This window comes from Durotheca rogersii (genome assembly GCF_024521655.1).
Source record: "Durotheca rogersii strain YMJ 92031201 chromosome Unknown GGS23scaffold_3, whole genome shotgun sequence".
Taxonomy (NCBI): domain Eukaryota; kingdom Fungi; phylum Ascomycota; class Sordariomycetes; order Xylariales; family Xylariaceae; genus Durotheca; species Durotheca rogersii.
This window is the reverse complement of record NW_026251234.1, coordinates 2,895,375-2,914,348: the sequence shown is the minus strand read 5'-3', so window position 1 is coordinate 2,914,348 and position 18,974 is coordinate 2,895,375. Positions and strand designations below refer to the sequence as shown.

At 51.4% G+C, this 18,974-nt stretch overlaps 4 protein-coding genes across 4 annotated transcripts; 2 read left to right on the top strand and 2 right to left on the bottom strand.

Annotated features, from left to right (window-relative positions):
- The first annotated feature begins 3,851 nt into the window (after positions 1-3,851).
- Positions 3,852-5,682, top strand: GGS23DRAFT_306408 (cyclophilin-like domain-containing protein). Its single transcript, XM_051512758.1, has 2 exons — positions 3,852-4,290; positions 4,419-5,682. Exons 1-2 carry the CDS (start codon positions 3,936-3,938, stop codon positions 5,186-5,188), a joined length of 1,125 nt encoding a protein of 374 aa, XP_051375818.1. The 5' UTR covers positions 3,852-3,935; the 3' UTR covers positions 5,189-5,682.
- Positions 5,683-6,913: 1,231 nt separating this feature from the next.
- Positions 6,914-11,216, bottom strand: GGS23DRAFT_306410 (Rho GTPase activation protein). Its single transcript, XM_051512759.1, has one exon. It carries the CDS (start codon positions 11,108-11,110, stop codon positions 7,247-7,249), a length of 3,864 nt encoding a protein of 1,287 aa, XP_051375817.1. The 5' UTR covers positions 11,111-11,216; the 3' UTR covers positions 6,914-7,246.
- A 1,198-nt stretch (positions 11,217-12,414) lies between these two features.
- Positions 12,415-13,503, top strand: GGS23DRAFT_553579 (uncharacterized protein). Its single transcript, XM_051515485.1, has 2 exons — positions 12,415-12,589; positions 12,665-13,503. Exon 2 carries the CDS (start codon positions 12,687-12,689, stop codon positions 12,933-12,935), a length of 249 nt encoding a protein of 82 aa, XP_051375816.1. The 5' UTR covers positions 12,415-12,589; positions 12,665-12,686; the 3' UTR covers positions 12,936-13,503.
- Positions 13,504-16,870: 3,367 nt separating this feature from the next.
- GGS23DRAFT_306362 (uncharacterized protein) lies at positions 16,871-17,448 on the bottom strand. The gene has a single exon (XM_051512757.1). The coding sequence runs from the start codon at positions 17,347-17,349 to the stop codon at positions 17,005-17,007; it is 345 nt and encodes a 114-aa protein (XP_051375815.1). The 5' UTR covers positions 17,350-17,448; the 3' UTR covers positions 16,871-17,004.
- Positions 17,449-18,974: the final 1,526 nt, after the last annotated feature.

The window sequence follows — 18,974 nt, the reverse complement described above, 5'->3', positions numbered from 1 at the left end:
TAAAAACGTAGTTTTCTTAAAATAATAAATTAAATAAAAATAAAAATAAAGAATAAAAATAAGATTACTTAATATTAATTATTTTTTTATTTATAAAATAAAGTATTAAGTAATAAACCTACTTTATTACTATAAAAAAATAGGTAAATATATCGATATAAGTATAATTAATAAGGTTATTAATAAATTATATAAGAAGTTATTAACGTAATTTTAAAAAACCTTAAATCGTATATAACTTCTTATATTAGTAAGTATAAAATTCGAAAACTTTATTTATTACTTTAATTAAGCTAATTAATTACGTAAGTAAATTTTCGATTTTTCCGATTTTTTCCCGGTTTTTTACGGGAATAAATCGTTTATATATAAACCTATATAAAATACCTAGCTCGCGAAGGGATAGTCTAGCTTACTTATTAGCCGACCTAGTCAGAGGATAGCTCCTTCCCTACGTATAATTAAATATTCAACCTATACCTTCCTACCTACTACACCCCTAGGGTATACGTACCGAAAAGTAGAGTTTTTTCCCAGTTATAGCTATGCGACTCCGTAATGGAGGGGGCTGTGGTATGTCCGGATGGGAAAGTCTGGGGGGGGGGGGGAAGGCGGTCATTGTCGGAAATGCTCAGAATAGACTAACCTCACTAAGCAGTTGGCGAGGTACCTCGGGCGGCTTACGGCATCCTGTTAGCAAGGAACATTGTCTGTAGGCTTGGACTCGGGGGCGAGAGATGTACTAGTCTATCAGAGCTATTTTTGGCCGGCCGAGCCCCTACAGACGGCTAGGGATCGGTACCTAAGGCCGATACCTTCTTCGGGTTAGGGAGCATACAGGGAACACCGCAAGCGGGCTAGTGACTACAGGGGTGGGCCAGGTACCTACATCAGGAGACATGAACGCGCATAGGTACCTAAGGTAGGTTGCCATAGCCCAGCGCCACCAAGCCCCAATAAGAGAACCACATGTGTGGGATAATTCGTCGAGACTTTCCATGACATAGCACGGAACCACACCCTCTCGCCCTCTTCTGCCATCACGCGGGAAGCGATAATTACCACGTACCGCCGCTGGATGCAGCAGCGGTCGGCGCAGCGGCAGGCAACGACAACAACAGAACCCTCATATACCTACCTACCTATAGAGGTATTCGCAGAGGACAGACCCGAGAGCAGTAGGTAAGTAGGCAGAGATACGCGCCACGGGTGCGGACACATCGACGGGCCACGTGTGGATGAAGCACATCGCAAGACTCGAGCTCGACAGCACGAGACGACACACCCCCCGTCGGACATCAACGACGAAGAACGTGGCGAGGAACGTGGCGAAGGGGCCGTCCAAGATTGGATAGCAAGCAGACAGATAAGCCCCAAGCGGCCGAGCACCTAGTAGGTGTCCCCTAGGACGGCTGGGTCTGGCGGACGTGTTAGTGGGCGAGCTAAAAGGGGGCGGGAGAGGCTGTTGTGGATTTACCTATAATAGTCCATTTTCCTAGTGTTGCTTAATCTGATGTCCCATGGGAGTTGGTTGGGGGGGAGAGTCTGATCCGTCTCTTGTCTCTCATAGGCCCCTCGGCCACGTATTTGGCCCGATCCGGAAACCCTCCCACTGTTGCTGCACTCCTTTCTTATCTCCCTCTCTCCTTTTGCCATGATCCGTGCCAGTAAGCCACTTCTTATACTTACTTGCTTAACCTCTAGCTATTTACCCCTCTCTCCCGTTCAGACGTGATTATACACTCCGTCGAAGGCATAGGGCTGAGACTAGCGATAGCTCGCGTACCTACGTGGTAAGTACCTGAGGTAGGTACCTACATGGTGAGAACGCAGAGGTGGTCTTCCTAGACCTGAGAGGTCGGTAGTTGTGCAATAAAGTGCCAATATTATGGTGGGAGCAGGACGGTGCGTATACTATAGGTATTGCACTGAAGGGGATATAGGCATGGAGGTACTGAGGTACTTAGGTAGGCAGGTGTCTACTCCACACTCAACCTCTCGCAGATAGACTTAACAATAGAGACTACCAAGTAGCGCTGTCAGGAATCGAACCTATCCTCTATTATCAAACCCACTGAGCTCTCGCTTCCTCCTCGCTCGCCGTACTGTCGGTACTTGGCCACTTGGCACAGGCGCCAGCGTGGTACTGGCAGGTGGCAGCGAGAGACTGCCCCACAGACTTGGGTACGTATCGCTACTACGTAGGTACCTTAGGTAACCTACCTGCCTTAGTACGGAGTCGCATAGCTACAACTGGGAAAAAACTCTACTTTTCGGTACGTATACCCTAGGGGTATGGTAAGTAGGAAGGTATAGGTTGAATATTTAATTATACGTAGGGAAGGAGCTACCCTCTAGCTAGGTCGGCTAATAAGTAAGCTAGACTACCCCTTCGCGAGCTAGGTATTTTATATAGGTTTATATATAAACGATTTATCCCCGTAAAAAACTAGGAAAAAATCGGAAAAATCGAAAATTTACTTACGTAATTAATTAACTTAATTAAAGTAATAAATAAAGTTTTCGAATTTTATACTTACTAATATAAGAAGTTATATACGATTTAAGGTTTTTTAAAATTACGTTAATAACTTCTTATATAATTTATTAATAACCTTATTAATTATACTTATATCGATATATTTACCTATTTTTTTATAGTAATAAAGTAGGTTTATTACTTAATACTTTATTTTATAAATAAAAAAATAACTAGTATTAAGTAATCTTATTTTTATTTTTTATTTTTATTTTTATTTAATTTATTATTTTAAGAAAACTACGTTTTTAAATAGGTTAAAACTTTTTAAAATCGTACCTATTTTTATAGTAAGAATTCTACCTTTTTAACTATCTTCTTTTTTATATAAAAAGGTTCTAAAAAAGAATACTAGAAATTAACGTTTTAAAGACTTAATTAATTTAAAAAAAAGGTTACGTAATTTTAATTATTATTTTATCTATATTATAAAGGATTAGGTAATAAACTTACTTTATTACTATAAAAGAAATAAGTTAAGAAGCTAATATAAAGTATAGTTAATAAATTTATTAATAAATTATATAATAAATTATTAATATAGTTTTAAAAACCCTTAAATTATAAATAATTTCTTATATTATTAAGCGAAAAATCCGAAAAGTTTATATATTAATTTAATTAAGTTAATTAATTATATAAGTAAATTTCCGATATTTTTAATTTTTTCCGGTTTTTTATAGTAATAAATCGTTTATATATAAACCTATATAAAATACCCGGCCCGCGAAGGGATAGCTCGGTAGCTTATAACTTTATTCGTTTATATATAAGCTACTACGAATATAATATAAAGCTATCGGGGACTTGCATTAAATATATATACCTCCTCCTATTAGAGGCGTATATATAGACGATAAAACTAGGGCGTTAGACCGAAAAGTGGAGTTTTTTCCCAGTTGTAGCTATGCGACTCCGTACCTTAGAAGTACCTCCCAAGGAGGAGGTAGTTGCCTGCTGCATCGTGAAAAACGGGCAGGTACCCCGCGATTCAGGGCCTCACCCCTCCAGCTAGAAGCTTCTACGACGACATCCTACGGCAGGAGCCTTCACACGCATTTTCCCGGAGGCGGCAGCCGCATTCCCATTCCCGTCCCTAACGACATCGCTCCTGCGCCTCGAGATATTTGTCCCTCTTCCCTCTCTCGCCTTGCCTCCTGCCCTAAACCCTTCTTCTCCTCCGTCCGCGTCCTGTCATCGATTCGACCCGGGCCTCTCTCCTCTTGACCCGAGTCTCTCTCTCTCCTCTCTTCTCTCGCAACAACAGCACCAGCAATAAAAGCCAGCATCACCCCCGGACTCCAGTCGGCCGCACCCACTACTGCCAACCATAGACGAATATTCCACGTTGGACGCTGAACGTTGAACCGCACCGAGAGGCAAAGCCATAGCAACCATGGCAAGCTCAGAAGGCGCTAACAATAGCTATGTCTTCTTCGACGTCACCATCGGCAACGAGCCTGCCGGCCGCATCGTCTTCAAGCTATACGACGATGTCGTGCCCAAGACTGCTGAGAACTTCCGCTCCCTATGCACCGGCGAGAAGGGCGTCGGCAAGGCCGGCAAGCCCCTGACCTACAAGGGCAGTCTGTTCCACCGCGTCATCAAGCAGTTTATGGTCCAGGGAGGCGACTTCACCAACGGCGACGGCACCGGCGGCGAGAGCATCTACGGCGCCAAGTTTGACGACGAGAACTTCCAGCTCAAGCATGACCGTCCTTTCCTGTTGAGCATGGCCAACGCTGGTCCCGGTACGTCCTCTATTTCCCCCAGTCCAGCGCGCTACCTTTTATTATTATTATCATTTAATTTTTTTTCCCCCTTGGGCTGTACCGACTAGAGCTAACTCGTTGCTTGCCTCGCCTTCCTGATTCCTAAGGTACGAACGGGTCCCAATTCTTCATCACCACCGTCCCGACCCCCCACCTCGACGGGAAGCACGTGGTCTTCGGCGAGGTCAAGTCCGGCAAGTCTGTCGTGCGCCAGATCGAGAACCTACGCACGCAGAATGATAAGCCCGTCAAAGACGCCGTCATCGCCGACTGCGGCCAGCTGACTGCCGATGCCGCCAAGGCTGCTTCGTCCGAGGTTAAGGCCCCCGACGCCCTTGGCGACATCTACGAGGATTTCCCCGAAGATGATCCCGAGCAGCCCTTGACCGCCCCCCGTGTCCTCCGCATCGCTCAGGACTGCAAGGACTTCGGTAACCGCGCTTTCAAGGAGGGCAGCCTGCCCACCGGCCTGGACAAGTACCAGAAGGGATTGCGCTACCTTAACGAGGAGCCCGAGGTCAAGGACGAAGACCCTGCCGACACCCGCCAGAAGCTCGATGCCCTACGCTTCACTCTCAATTGCAACTCAGCCCTGCTTAACCTTAAGCTCGAGGCCTGGGCCGAAGCCGAGCGTCACGCTAGCGCTGCTCTCGCTGTCTCGGGCGTCTCGGACGCCGAGAAGGGCAAGGCGTTGTATCGTCGCGGCGTTGCCCTCATAAAGCTCAAGGATGAGGACTCAGCTGTCCAGTCCCTCGAGGAGGCCCACAAGCTGGTCCCCGGCGACGCCGCCATCACGAAGGAACTCGACGTCGTTAAGAAGCAGGCCGCTGCCCGTCTTGCCAAGGAGAAAGCTGTCTATAAGAAGTTCTTCTCGTGATCTCCCTCCGTGGTTAGAGAAAGCGACAGGGTAGGAGGGCAGAATAGATGGGATAAACGACTTGGCGTATCGAAGGACAGTTTGAAAAATAAATAAAAAAAGAATGAGGGGCCAGGCGAATGGAGGGTTGGGCATAACGATTCAGTCTGGCACACCGATCATCTTCGTACCCAGTTGCGGATTTTGGTTCCGAGTGAACAATGCGATAGCGTGGCTCTGGACTTGACGAGAATTACGATACACAGACGAAGAGAAGCTCAACAAAGTAAAATAAATGTAATAGTTCTAGCTGGTTAGCTGGGGAACGTAGAGAGGTAGCCGTGACGAGAAGGTTCAGGGCTCGACACCGATAGACCTCTCGAGGGAGACTTAAAACCATAACCGCCCTTTTTGACTCGCCCACTGACGCGCGGCTCTTTTCGTAGGGAGGGCAGAGGATAAAACTGGACAATAACGACGGTGATTAGTCATAGACGCTCGCCTTGTCCTTCCTCCCCAAGCAAACCTACGTGCTGATGAACTATTCCCCGCCCGGGTCTCTAGACACATGACGACGAGAGAGACACGCACAAGCCGTGGAGACGATATCTACAAGGCCTCGCTCGCAGTATATAGCACGCAGTTATAGCTACATGGGCGGATCCCCAGAGTCTTACGTGCTGGATGCAAGGTAGATAACAGGTCCTTGGATAAGAAAGGGGCGAATAAGGCATTGAAACCTTTTACAAGATAAGCATGCTTGTATGCTACGAAGGTTGACACACGAGTATAATCTCGACTGTTGGCCGCAGTAGTAAGCGATAGATACACACGTCTTGCTCGCCCTTCTCCTCTGGGGGGCGGCCGACCTTGCACCGGCGCGAGGTGCTGACTACGGGGCCGAGGCTGCTCCCTGTAGACGGGTAGATGGATAAGTAGGCACGTGCCGTCTCGTCCGAGAAGCGAGTAAACGGGGATAGGGCGCGGGAGTTCCGACTTCGGTCCGGGATGTCGTGGCTACGCCGGCCGGGCAGCTGGACGTTGACGCGAGTAGGCCAGGAGGAGTTATGCACACGGCAGGGAACGGGTTTAGGTCTAGTAGGGTGGGCTAAACGATGGCGAGACACGCCGGCGCGCGTGGAGAGAAGCTCTTATTTATTTGGAAAGCTCTTGTCTGCAGCGCTTCGTCTTCTTCATCTTCGCGTCGTCTGCTCGTCTCACGTCCCGTCTCTTCTTCCCTATTTTATTCTGTCCTCTGTCTGCTTGGTCCTGTGCGTTTATGTTTCACCACCCTCTTGCCTGAGCTCTCGCACCCCTCTCTCCGTCGAGTCTCGTTGTCTTCTCCGTCCGATAAGGATCCATCTGCCTGGAGGCCTCTCTAGCGTTACTTGCTCGCTTGGCCCCGTCGTGTAATCCTGTCATTTCCAAGGGAACCAGTAGTAGTGGTGGTAGAAGCAGCTTTATTCCCTCGTTCCTCCGTTCCCTGCTGGTTCTCGGCCTGGCCGCCTCTGTCTTTTCACCAGCCTATCTGCCCACGTACGTAGGCGAAGGGATAGGTCGAGGAAGAGCAAGGAGGTAGACAGATGAATAAGGAAAAGTAAGAGGCCCGAAGTGCTAGGGGTTATGGGGGGGAAAAGCAGCCCAAAAAAATAAGATCAAGATTCCCCCACCTAGGCTTGTTTATACCAGTCAATCCAAATGCTGAGGGGAAAACTCCATACGAGATAAAAATAAAAGGACGGTTGACAAGAATAAGCCTCTGCCCGAACCCGGGATTCACATGTCCTCTTTTTTAGTGAGAGGTGCCGCCCTCATACCCACCCCCCCCACGGTCTATAACTCTATGTTCATGTGACGATGCAAAAACGAGGACAAGAAATGAGATAAAAACGAAACTCAAAGGGGGTATTGCTTAAATGATTTTTTCCCTCACCTCGGCCTAGACGTGCCCTTCAATTTGCACCTCTGGTTCTCGAGTGAGCGACCATGTCGTTAGGCAGGCCTGGGTCTGCCCGATCTCCTGATAAGTCTAGTCCGCGACTTCGCGGGCGAGCTCAGGTGGGTATGGGGGGTGCATAACTAGTGCCTCGAGTTCGATTCACCCTGCCGAGATTCCGAGAAGGTCCCCAGGATACCCCTACTGCCTTTCTCCTTCTCCTCCTTGTCCCTGCTCTTGTCTCGGACGGTCGACCCCGAGCCGCCCGATTCCCTCCCTTCCTTTGCTTCTCTCGCTTTCTTGCCGCCGATCAGACCGTGGAGGAAACTCCGAGGGCTCTTTACGTTTCCGGCTTTTGCCCGTATCACCTCGAACGGGTTGTCTGACCCGTGACGGTTGCCTTCTCGACCGAAATTACGGTACGCTGGTCGATCTCCGCCATCCATGTCACTGCCGGATGAACCTGGCGGCCGGTAGGGGTCGTTGTCGGTCCACGATGTCATGTTAGAGTATGCAGTATTGACCGAATCTATAAAAGATGATTTCTCAAAGTTCTCGGCGAGGTCCTCCACCCCCGATTCGTTCTCTGCGCGGAGGGCTTCGACCCTGGCTAGGCATTCGTCGGAGCGCCTCTGAACCTCCAAGCAGAGGGCGTGGAATTCTGCTAGTTCGGCATCGAAGTCGGCGGGGTCCATATATGTCGCCTTGTGATTGGACTCAAGCCAAAGTTTAACCAAGGCCGCGAAATTCCTCGGGTGGTCGATGAGGTACGGCAGCGAGGGGAATCCTTCTCGAGACGCTGGGGATAAGCGGCCCATGATGGTGATGGGAGTCGAATATGAGGCGGGAAGAGCGGAAGCTTTGGTATCAGTCGGTATCGAACACATCTGGTCAATGTAATCCCGGAAAGGTTGTCGGTGGCTGCTTAGAAACTTGTTCATCTGCTCCATCCAACTCTCCTTCTTGCCAAAGGTCGACAGGTTTGCGAGGGCCTGGAGGCCTTTCGCGATGAGAGTTAGCGTCCGTTGGGCCCGATGCCGCGGATTGTCCCGCAGGAGCCCGAACAGTTTCGGGTTGAGGATGGCCGGACAGATGAAACGAAGGAACAGGAATCCCGAGACGCTTGTGTAATTCACGGTGCGGAGAAAGTCGCCGTAGCGATCTTCCGCGACGGCTCGGACGTATTTGAGAATCTGCCGGAGCTCGAGCGGGAGTTTGGTCGCCGAATCGGCGATGCATTCCCATACGTCGCTCGTCAGGGCGATCAGCTGGTCCCAGTGTTGCTGTATGTTGTCGCCGTGCTGAACCCTGCTCGGATCAACCTCGCAGTCCGGGTTGAGATCGTTGATCTCGTTGATCTTGTCCTTCAGGATATCCTCGAGGTACTCCTTCCCGAGGCGCCGCATATGAAATTCTAAGGCCTGCGTGAGCAAAGTATTTCCGCGGAATAGGAGATTTGCCTCTCCGGCTAGGGACTTGACGTCGCGGAAGAGCTGATCCCTCTCGTTCGAAGAGGTTCCAGAGTCGTTTGACTTCAACCGGCGGCTGAAGCGCACCCTCTTCATACTATTCTGACTGCTGATCCCGTCAATCTCTTCCTCGACGAGGGCCATGAGCCATTGGCCGGAGCTTCCCGACACCTGAAAAATGTTGAGAAACAACTCGGCAAGTCGTCGCATAGAGGTAGGTATCGCGACTGCGATCTGACTCGTCAGCCCGACGCTGAACTTGTGGAGGAGCTCCGAGAGCCGCTCGTAATCTTTCGCCGCGAGAACGATCAGCTCGTCGTGGTTTATCTTGACGAGCATGTTTCCGATCGACTCCTGGTTCTCATCGTAGACCTGGAACCACTGCTCGTGATCCTTTGCCCGCTCCAACTTGTCCAAGGATATATCCACGGACCCACATAGAGCCTCGGCGAAGTTTCCGGTCCTGGGGAGGCCCAAGGAGGCTTGAAGCTGGTGGCTGAAACTTTCCGGGTTGCTCTCGACTCGCTTTAGGATGATCGAGAGGTACGGCAACGTGGTGGGCAATTCGGTGAACTGGGAGGACTCTCGCCAGAACGGATTCTTCGTGTTTGGCTGCGTCGTGGTTCTCGACCGGACCTCGCCGTCTAAGATAACTTCGGCGAGGTAATTGCCGGCGAGGGCATCGCGGTCCTTGGCGTGTCGGTCGTGATGGTGCTCCGGCAACGGGGTCGGCTTGCATATTTTGGCCTCCGTGACCCTCACCTGTATGGTCTTCTCGAGACGGAAGAGTTGCCCTTCGAACTCCCTCTCGAAGTCTCGTACCTCGGTTACCTGGCCTCCCGACGCCTCGATCCCGAACAGGTCCGGGACGGCGAAGGCTCGCAGGAGGACGAACCAAACCTCGAAGAGAACTCTCGAGTTTAGGGAAAGGAACACGGGGCGGAATATCGAGAGCTGCTTCGACGTGGAGGTGTAGATCGGGAAGATGGCGATGCAGAATTCTCTGTCCAAGACAGATCTATCGAGCTGCTGCACGGCACAGCGGGAGAGCTGGGACAGCTCGATGACGGAGAGCACCGTCACGTCGCTCTCGGACATCAATTTGAATTCGCCGTTATCCTGCAGGATGCACGACACCTCCCGCCACGACGTCTGTCCCGAGCGGAGATACCGCGTGGAGGGGCGCTTGACGATGGCGCGCGGCGACGTAGCGACGCCTTTGTCCCATAGCTTCACCTTGCCAACCTTGATAATGGCCGCATCCTTCGAGGACGAACCGGCGGCGGCCGAAGATCCTCGCCTCCGCATCTCCGTCCTGTTCGAGCCGGGTGGATTGGCACTTCTTCCGTTGGCGAATCTCACCGCGCTGGGACGCAGCTGTTGCCAGCAGAGCAAGCTAGCGAGCCACAGGTCAAATTCCTCGGCTGGGATAGGTCGCAGCAGAAGGTCGACGCCTATTTTATGGTTGTGGATTTCTAGGCACTTTCCTCTGCCGTCCAGGCCATCCACCGGCAGGACCCTGCACCCGCGAAGATCCGCCACGAGCGGAGTGTGGTACGGCCCATTCTGAGCTGAGTCGAACACCAAGCTGCCTCGGTCTTCGTCGATATAGCAGGTGCCGGTATGCCAGGGACCATTTGGCTCACCTTGGTATTCGATTTCGCCCTTCATCCGGCCGCACAACGTCTTCATGAGCAGGAGGATCTTGTTCGCATCGTCCGTAGGTACCGGAAGGGGCAACGAGTCCACAGAAGGCGGTGGAGATACCAGAGGCGAGGTCGGACGGGGGTTTGCACGTTTAATAAGGCGTCGGTTGGAGGATTTCTTCTCCTTGCTCGACGAAGAGGAGATTTTCAGATCGGGGGGTCTCGGTGATGCGACGGACGGATAGCCTACTGATTCCAGGACTGTTGGTGGGGGACGGATATCGACGTCTGCGAACGGCTGGGAACCCGAGGATGAAAAGGATCCGACCCTGTGCCGGTTGCTGTCGACAACTGGCGAGGTGTTCTGTTGACGTAGCGCTAGCGCGCCATCGACGGTGTGCGTGCGCGGTCTAAGAGGAGCCTTCTGGTGCTGGGGCGGTGGGCTTGTGGAGGTGTTGTTATTATCGAGGGAGTCGTTACAGGCATCGTTAAACACTATGCCTTGTCGTCTCGCTTCCCCACCGGGTATGGATCTGGGGGAGCTCTGCTGGGGTGAGGCAGCGCCGAAGCCCCGAGCGACTTGGGTAAAGCTGGTGTCCGTGGCGCGGCCGTTCTCGCCAGGCTCAGGCGTAACAGCCCGAACAGTAGCGGTCTGCAAGAGACTCACGTTGGACCTGATATTAGCGGGTGTGATATTGTTGTTGTCATTATTGTTGCCGTTGTGATTGTTGCTGACGTTCATGTTATTGTTACTATTGGGCGCCCAATCGTTGCTGGCCGGTAGCGTATCTCCCGCAGTGGCTTGCGACCAGTCGACGAGGTTCTCGATGTGGTCGCTGTGAGTCTCCGTCTCCGGCGGCGGAACACCACGACTGCGTGATTTCGACGGCATCGAGACGGGCGCGATCGAGCATCGAGCACTCAGCTGGCTCCTCCTCACGAATCAAAAGGATCAGTGCTGTGCCTATTTGGTCAGGTGTGTCGGCGTCGAGGCCACCTACCTCGCGGTTCATTCGCGGGGGGGGGGGAGGCTATCGAGAGAGCTAGACGGGCGCGGGGGGGAGGTGTCTGGTCAGAAATCGCGACTCGAGGAAGATCGTTGGTTCACCAGCTGCCATCGGGCGATGGGCATTCTAGAAGGACGGGAGAAGTTGTCGCGGGCGAGCTATGTAGGCGGGTGGGCTGGACGGCGCATGATAGGGCGGCGTACGCAGGTTCGAGTCGAGTATCCACGCCGCGAATGGGTACTAAGGAGGGTGGGTTCCGCGTGTACCTGCTTGCCGATATTACCATAATATCGTGCGCATGTAGTGCCAGGTCCTCCTAACGCTCACGGGCTAGTCATGTCCATCCGGCACGTGGGGAGATTCAGGGCCAGGAACTGCAGGAACCGGCCAGACGGGCGGAATGGGCGAGACCAGGTGTGGGTAAGACGACGCTGGCGGTCGGGCGGCGGGCTCGTATGAGAGGACGGTCGAGCCGGGCACAGCGTAGGGCACAGGCTATGCGTGCCTATGTACGTGTATATATGTATGTACGTGTAGGTGTACGTGGGTGGGTGTGTATGGTGAGAGTGTGTGTGTGTGCGTGCGTGTGTGTGCGTGATTGCGATGGCGCTGGTTCGTCGGACGGGATAGGATAGGAAGGGAAGGGATGGGCAGGGCCGGGATGGGCAGGACAGGACAGGGCAGGGCAGGGCAGGGCTTATGGGTGCTGCATATGTACGGACAGATAGACCGGGAGAGGGCTGAGAGCTGGGGTTTGCCGATGCTCGGTGATGCTGGCAGTCGACTCGTTGACGCTCGACGGCCTCTCGACTCCCGGCTCTGCAGCTTCTGGAGACCTGAGGCTCTGGAGGTTCTGGGGATGGGCTGCGAAGGTCGGAGTATTATCTGCAGGGCGGCTGGTGGCCCTGAACCATTGGGGTACGACGATCCAATCGCCGGTGCAGGTCGAGATGGGCTGGACGGCAAGCTACCGGGCTGGTTAATTTAGAGGGCACAGGTGCAATGACGAATGGGGACGAGGGCGCTGCCGCAAAGCGATCGAGGTAATTAAACCAGTAGAATTGTCTTGTCTCAGATGGCAAACCGACTGCCGGGCGTAGCGAGTAAACAGAGACGGGGGAGAGAGAGGAGCCAGGAGGTGAGGGGGGCGGGGATAATCAGAAGAAGAGGAATAATAATACTAATATAACCAGATGTCACGAAATAAAAAGAAGGACGGGGGGGTTGTTGAGACGGAAGGATGGGTATAGTCAAGGTTGACGGTTATCGTGAACGGATGCGAATGTACAGGCACACGCGAGGTACTTCCTCTTACCACCCACCTAACCATCTAAGGCCAGGTACCTCCGAACGGACTACCTAAGGTAGGTAGTTTCCAGTGCCTCTGACGCACCGTTGCGAGGAACCCGTTGAGCTAATATGTTACTAATGCTATTCAGATTCCCCGTAGACGAATGTCGGATGTGTCTATGCAGGTACGCTGTGTTTTGTCTGCCAGCCTGTCTGCCCACCCTCACGTCGAAATGTATACCTACGGACGGCCTTTGCTCGGTACATGCATATTTGCATACGCAACGTGCGTGCCACGGCTGCGAGCAGGAGGCATGTGCTCAAGGCGAAGAAGGCTCTCATATTCCACCAATATGTCAGCAATGCGCGAATGTGCCTAGCAGAGCAAGGCTAGGGGAGGCAGTCCGCCTTGCGCGTTAAGAGAAGATAATTCATAATAATAAGAAGAAGAAGAAGAAATATTATTATTGTTGTTGATGTTACTATTATTCCATATAGTTATTCCACGTCTTAGGTTGCCTGGATTGGGGCAGTATCACCCCGTAACTGTGGATGATACCTCCGCAGAAGGAAGCAAGGCAGCCCCTAAAGAAGGCTTCCCGCTAGCCTCCCTATCTTGATCCCCCCCCCAAAGCTCTATGATCACGATAACCACGCACTCCCTGCTGTATGAGTATGTACGCGCGCTAGGTCTCGATTATAGAATATGCACGTGTGCCGTGAGGTGTCAAATCGTGTGGGAAGAGGGAATACTACCTACCTATACCTACTTACCTCTCCCGTGCACGCTAACGTCTAACATCGACACCCCCAGGCGCCACACATTCCACCTCCCACCTCGTCCGATTCTGCCTCTACATCGCGTATGTGCCTAGGCCGCCTAGGTGCGTGCGTGTATACTATCGTAGTATACATACATATATCGAGGAGATCAGCGAAGGGGAAAGGGAAAAAAAGGAAAAAAGAAAGAGCAACGAGAACAAAAATAAGGAGGTGTGCAGGGAAATTCTCTCATTTCGCCTGGGGGTTGAGCGCGCACCTATCTGGCGATTTCTTCCATTCCGAACGGTGTGCCAGCCTTGTCCGCCAACGGCAGATCCATGTGCATCTGGCAGCACTTTCAAACACCCGCCAGCACTTTTCCGGTGCTGTGGTGCCGCTTCATTGCAGGACGGCGCCGCTACCAGGGAATTACCCGTATCTACTTGCAATTTCTCCTACTACTACGCGGTCCGTAGCCGGACTCCTCTCCTAAAGGGGGGGAACCCGTAGCCAGGCGCCTGAAGCGGTGCCAAGTATCGCTCAGGTACCGAAAAGCAGCCACAGGTTGTTGATTCCCTTCCAGTAGAAGGCAAGAGGTAGATACCTAGGTAGGTAGGTACCTATAGCCTGCTCGGGTTGGACCGTAATACGTGCCCGTCTACGTACGTACCTAGGTACCCTGTACTGCGTAGTAGTATGTGTCGGGTACCCCCCCGCTGGGCTGCCTCGCTCGTCGTGGCGGCGGCGATCCACGCTAATACTAAATACTAGCAGGCAAACTTGGAACTGACTCAAGTGCCGTCGTTTTTTTTGCAATCTCTCTCGGCCGGATGGTAGAAGGGCGCAAGTCCAGGTACACGCGCGCAACGAAGGTACCGGGTAGGTACCCACCTAGGTACCTCCCTGGAGGTACCCAACGTAGTATCGATGCAACCCCGCGGCTTGGACGCCTCGAAGCGTCAAATGAACCCTGCCTGAGGTACCCCCATGTGTACGTACATGGATACCTTTACTCATATTACACATTCGCGTAACCCGGGATTCGAGTCCATCCATCCATCCATCCATCCATCCATCCATCCATCCTCCCCCTCCTCTTCCACCTCCTCCCTCTCCTACCTTGCGCATACACGTACTTACTTACCTACCTGTGCATTCGCGCCGACGCCGCCAACACCGTTGCCGATAGAACACGCCAAGGATTGAGGCTGCGAGGTAAAACGGCATAGCGACACGAGAAATCATCGGTGTCACTCCCCCTCCTCCCCCTTTCTCTCGCTGCGAATAAAACCCAGATGGGAAAGGGGTGCTTCATACCCACGCCGTTTTGCATGCGTTGACAGGAGGAAGAGGATACGGTATCCGCCGCGAGCAACTACATATATATCAAGGGAGGGGGGAGGCAGCAGGCAATACACGCATAGGCGCCTTGGGTGCAGCAGGCGTGTAATGGCCATATTGCAAAGCCGTCTTAACCACTTACACGCCAAGCTCCGTATTGATTAGGAGAAGCCTCGCCGCGAGAAGGAAAGAAAACAACGTACGATAACTCGACGCCTGCAGCTGTCGTGCCTGAAGAACCCCGAAATAAACTCATCCTTCGACACTTGGCTGCTCCATATCCACGAGAGAGAGAGCACACTTAGAACATACTACCTAGTATACCTACACGCCATACCTAGTACATACCAGAGGCAAGTTCGGTCCATACGTGCGGACATATATGTACATGGCATACGTGCGTGTGTGGAGATTGCCGCGACCCTTCCTCCGTCCTCGTCCCTGTCCCCGTCCCTCCTCCCCCGGACCGTTCGCGCGCGCACCCCAGCGGCGTGGTGGTCTGATGATACTCGCCGCCGCTAAAGAACTGACCATTGTCTAGGTAGCTTGGAAGCGATAAATAGGTGGTAATTCTATATGGAATTTGCCTGGTTGGTCCCGGATCCCGAGACGGAATCAGCGGTGTCCGGAGGCCAGGGGAGAGAGGAGGCCGGTGCTTGGGCCGTTGACAGGTAGACGCCAGCAGATGGGGGTGTTCCGAAGGTGGCCTCCTCTGGCTGTGGGCGTACAGTACCCCTACATACGAGTGTGCATGTACATATAGATGGAATTATAGATGGAATCCTGCGACGGCCCCGATGGGGGTTTCCTTCCCATGCCCTGTCCATCATCACACATTGTAACAGTCGTCCCGTCCAGGCGGGAGAGTAGGGCAAGGAACGAGAGCCCCCCTTCCCCCCCCCCTCTCTCTTCTTGTTCTCTCCCTCTCTTTGATTGGAGCCGCTTATAGAATAGGACTTGGACCAGTCCTGCTGGTGCCTGTTTCTCATCCTCGCTGACGAGCCCCGTCCTGAATGCCGAAGCCTTGCCTTGGCGAGGTGTGACGGGCAACACGCCGCTCACTATCACGTCTGCTATCACTTTTACCGTCCCCTCGCCTCTCCTCCCCTCGCTGCTCTCCGAGCCTCTACGACGTGCCGCCTTGCGCCGCCTTGTGCTGCGCTGACCAGCTCCCCGGGTTGCCGTTGTTGGTTTCATGAAACCTGTGCGTGCTCACGCATACCTGCATGCGCACACACACACACACACACACACACACTACATGCCTATCTGACCCATGCCGGCATTCAAGCAAGCCCTGCGACGTAGGTACGTATGCGTGTAGGCATGTGCATATAAGTACATACTTGCGACTGGCTGTCCAAGTAGAATTCCCGGAGTGCTGAGCATCTACAGAGAGACACAGGCACATACACGTATGTCGTTACATGGGACCGACTGTGTGCTTCGTACGATACGTCCAAGATCTTGGAGAGGCATCGTAGTCGACCCATCCGGTTCCCGGGGTCGGTAAGCGGGAACCATCTCGTCGTCATCGCTAGGTCCGGGACTGTGTCCATACGACGTAGAAACAGGCTTTCTCTGGTGGCCTACGTACCGGTTCTGCTGTTCTTCTCAGACGACGGTGTCAGGTATGCCGAAACCAATGAAAGGGCAGGCCAATACGAAAGCCACCATCGCCGAGTCACATCCTGGTCGTAGCAGAGTTGAGATGGTCCGTTCCGCAACGCTTACCTTACTACCTCCTACGTAGCAACATCAGCCGAAGTCCTATCCCAATTCTTCGTCCGCCTGCATGCGCTGCATACCTACATAGGTAGGTACCTAGGTATGGGCACGCGCCAAGGGTAGAAGTGGTCAAGGGTTTCCCCTGTCTCTAAGACTGTGTACAGGTATGTGGTATACAAATCCATATTACGTCTAACCGTTTCTACGCCCCGCGGTGAAGTCGAACCCCTTTTTCGATAATCGTAATAAGATAATAAAGTCGTTCTGTATGTGCGTGTGCATGTGTCCGTATGTCCGTAAACTAGGTATATACACTTGCTTCCCCCCTGCATCCATGAAGAGCAATAAAACAAATGCAGGATACAACCCACATGCATACAAACGCGCATACAACATGACGCCGAGCAACAGAACTATATACCCACATACACATGGATAGCGTTGCGTATGTACGTAGAGAGACGGCCGTAATATCGAAGCCCGCGGTAGATGAGAAACAAGTCGCTGTTCGCATGGCTATGCGACCCGTCGAGCATAGATAGACGCCGCGGCTTTCCTCCACCGCTCCGTCCAGAGACATCCCGTCCCATCGCATCCCCCCTCACCTATTCCTAACCGAGTAAAAGATCCGCTGTCAAGATTCGGGGATCCTCAGACATCAAGCAGCCACCAGGCCCGTCAACGACAGCGAAGAAAGCGGCACGGATACACCGGGAGTGATAGGATAGACACAAAGGAAGAAGAGAGAGAGAGAGAGAGAGAGAGAGAGAGAGAGAGAGAGAGAGAGAGAGAGAGAGAGAGAGAGAGGGGAAAACTCCGTCCGATTCCGAGGGTAGGATGGGGAAGAAGAGCTATTCCCTCCTCGGGCTCCGGGGAGAAATTGCCGTGTCGCCTCGTCCTGCTCTAGGACTCTCGTCCCCATGCCCGTTTCCCCGTTCGGGCCAGTCATGAGAAGGACAAGAAAGAAAAAAACCTTGAAGTGTGCGCGCGCGCGTGGATGCATCTACGGAGCATGCAACACATAGGACAATGAATAAATAGACCGTGCGCGCGCCGGAAAGGAAACAATACAATATATGAGTATGCACCCCCATGGCCTGGCAGAGAAGCTAGGCTGGCCTATGGTAGCTCGTCCCCCCCCCCTTCTCCCTCTCGCGATCTCAGTGATGCGGCGTATCGTGCGTATGGACATCGACACGTATGTGCGTACATATACATATACGCATGTCCAGAGCCTCGGGCCATACCATGCCTCGGCCGCTCCCCCCTGACAGACAGCTTTACGGTCGACGACCAAATAAGATGCCCGTTCCTGAGACGAGACGACACAGCACGTACTGTGCACATGGGTGTACGTACATATGTACATACGTGCAGGCGTGCCCTGGGGTGGAGCATTAGCGTACTGATGATATGACGATCCCATATGGCGAAGCAACGTCGAACCTGGAACCTCCAAGATCGGTTTTACTATCCAGAATCGGAATGGAAATCCAACCTAAGCCACGCCGCTTTTAGCCTAAGCCTAAACCTAAGTCTGGCTTAATAAGACCCGCTTTTTATAACCTAATATAAATAAACTTACATAATTTCTAAATACGTATTACCGTAATTACGCTAAAAAGACCGTTTAATATAAAATAGACTTTGGTATGTAAGCTTGATCCCTTTCTACGGACTACCCCTTCGCGGACTACCTAAAAAACCCTTACTATTATTACTACTACGTAAGTAATTAAAGCTATTTAGATTATTAAAACTAATTAAAACCCTTCGATTACGGCGTTACTACCTTAATATAATCCTCTATTTACGATCCCTCGTTTTTAGCCGTTTTCTACGCCGTTTCTTACTCGTTAGGTACCTCCTCGTTGCTTGCCTCGTCCTTATATACGATCCTATCTTTTAACGACCTTTTCGCTTACCGTATATTAGCTATACGTACGAAGCGCTTACCTAGTACCGGGAGGACCTTCCGACGGGTCTTAGGAGTACTACCATAGCCTAATGCCGATCGAACTAAATCATAGCTATAAATAACTATAATTAGCTAATCGGCTAGCTAAAAACGGTAGCTAGGAAAAGGAAAAACTAATAGAAATAGATGGAAATAGCGAATAAAGGCATAATAAGAAACGAATAAAGAGCTATAGATCCTAATATCTATAAGTTTAAGTTTAATCGATGAAAAGATAAATACGAGACCTATATAAATATATATCTAAAAGGCTACGTAGCTTAGTTCTACCGTATCATTATAATAGTCGAAACTCTTAATATCTAGGATCGTATTACTTAAATCCTAGATTTCGAGGCTAATAAGACTTTATAATAGTAGTATGTTTTCCTTATCGGGGTTAGCTATACCGCGGCTATAAGATAAATCTAATTATATTTATAAAGGATTATCGACTCCGTTAGTTTCCTAAATAAGTCGGCATTAAAGTACGTCGTCGCGTTAGTAGTTATATTATCCGACGCTTAACGTTACTTCTCTTTATATATTTTAAATAAGGTAGTATTACCTTCGTATTATTACCTTCGTACTTACGTTTAAAGTTACGCTACCCTAACTACCCCTAGTCGCGGCAAAAGAATAAACTTAAGTTTATTAATCTACTACTACTA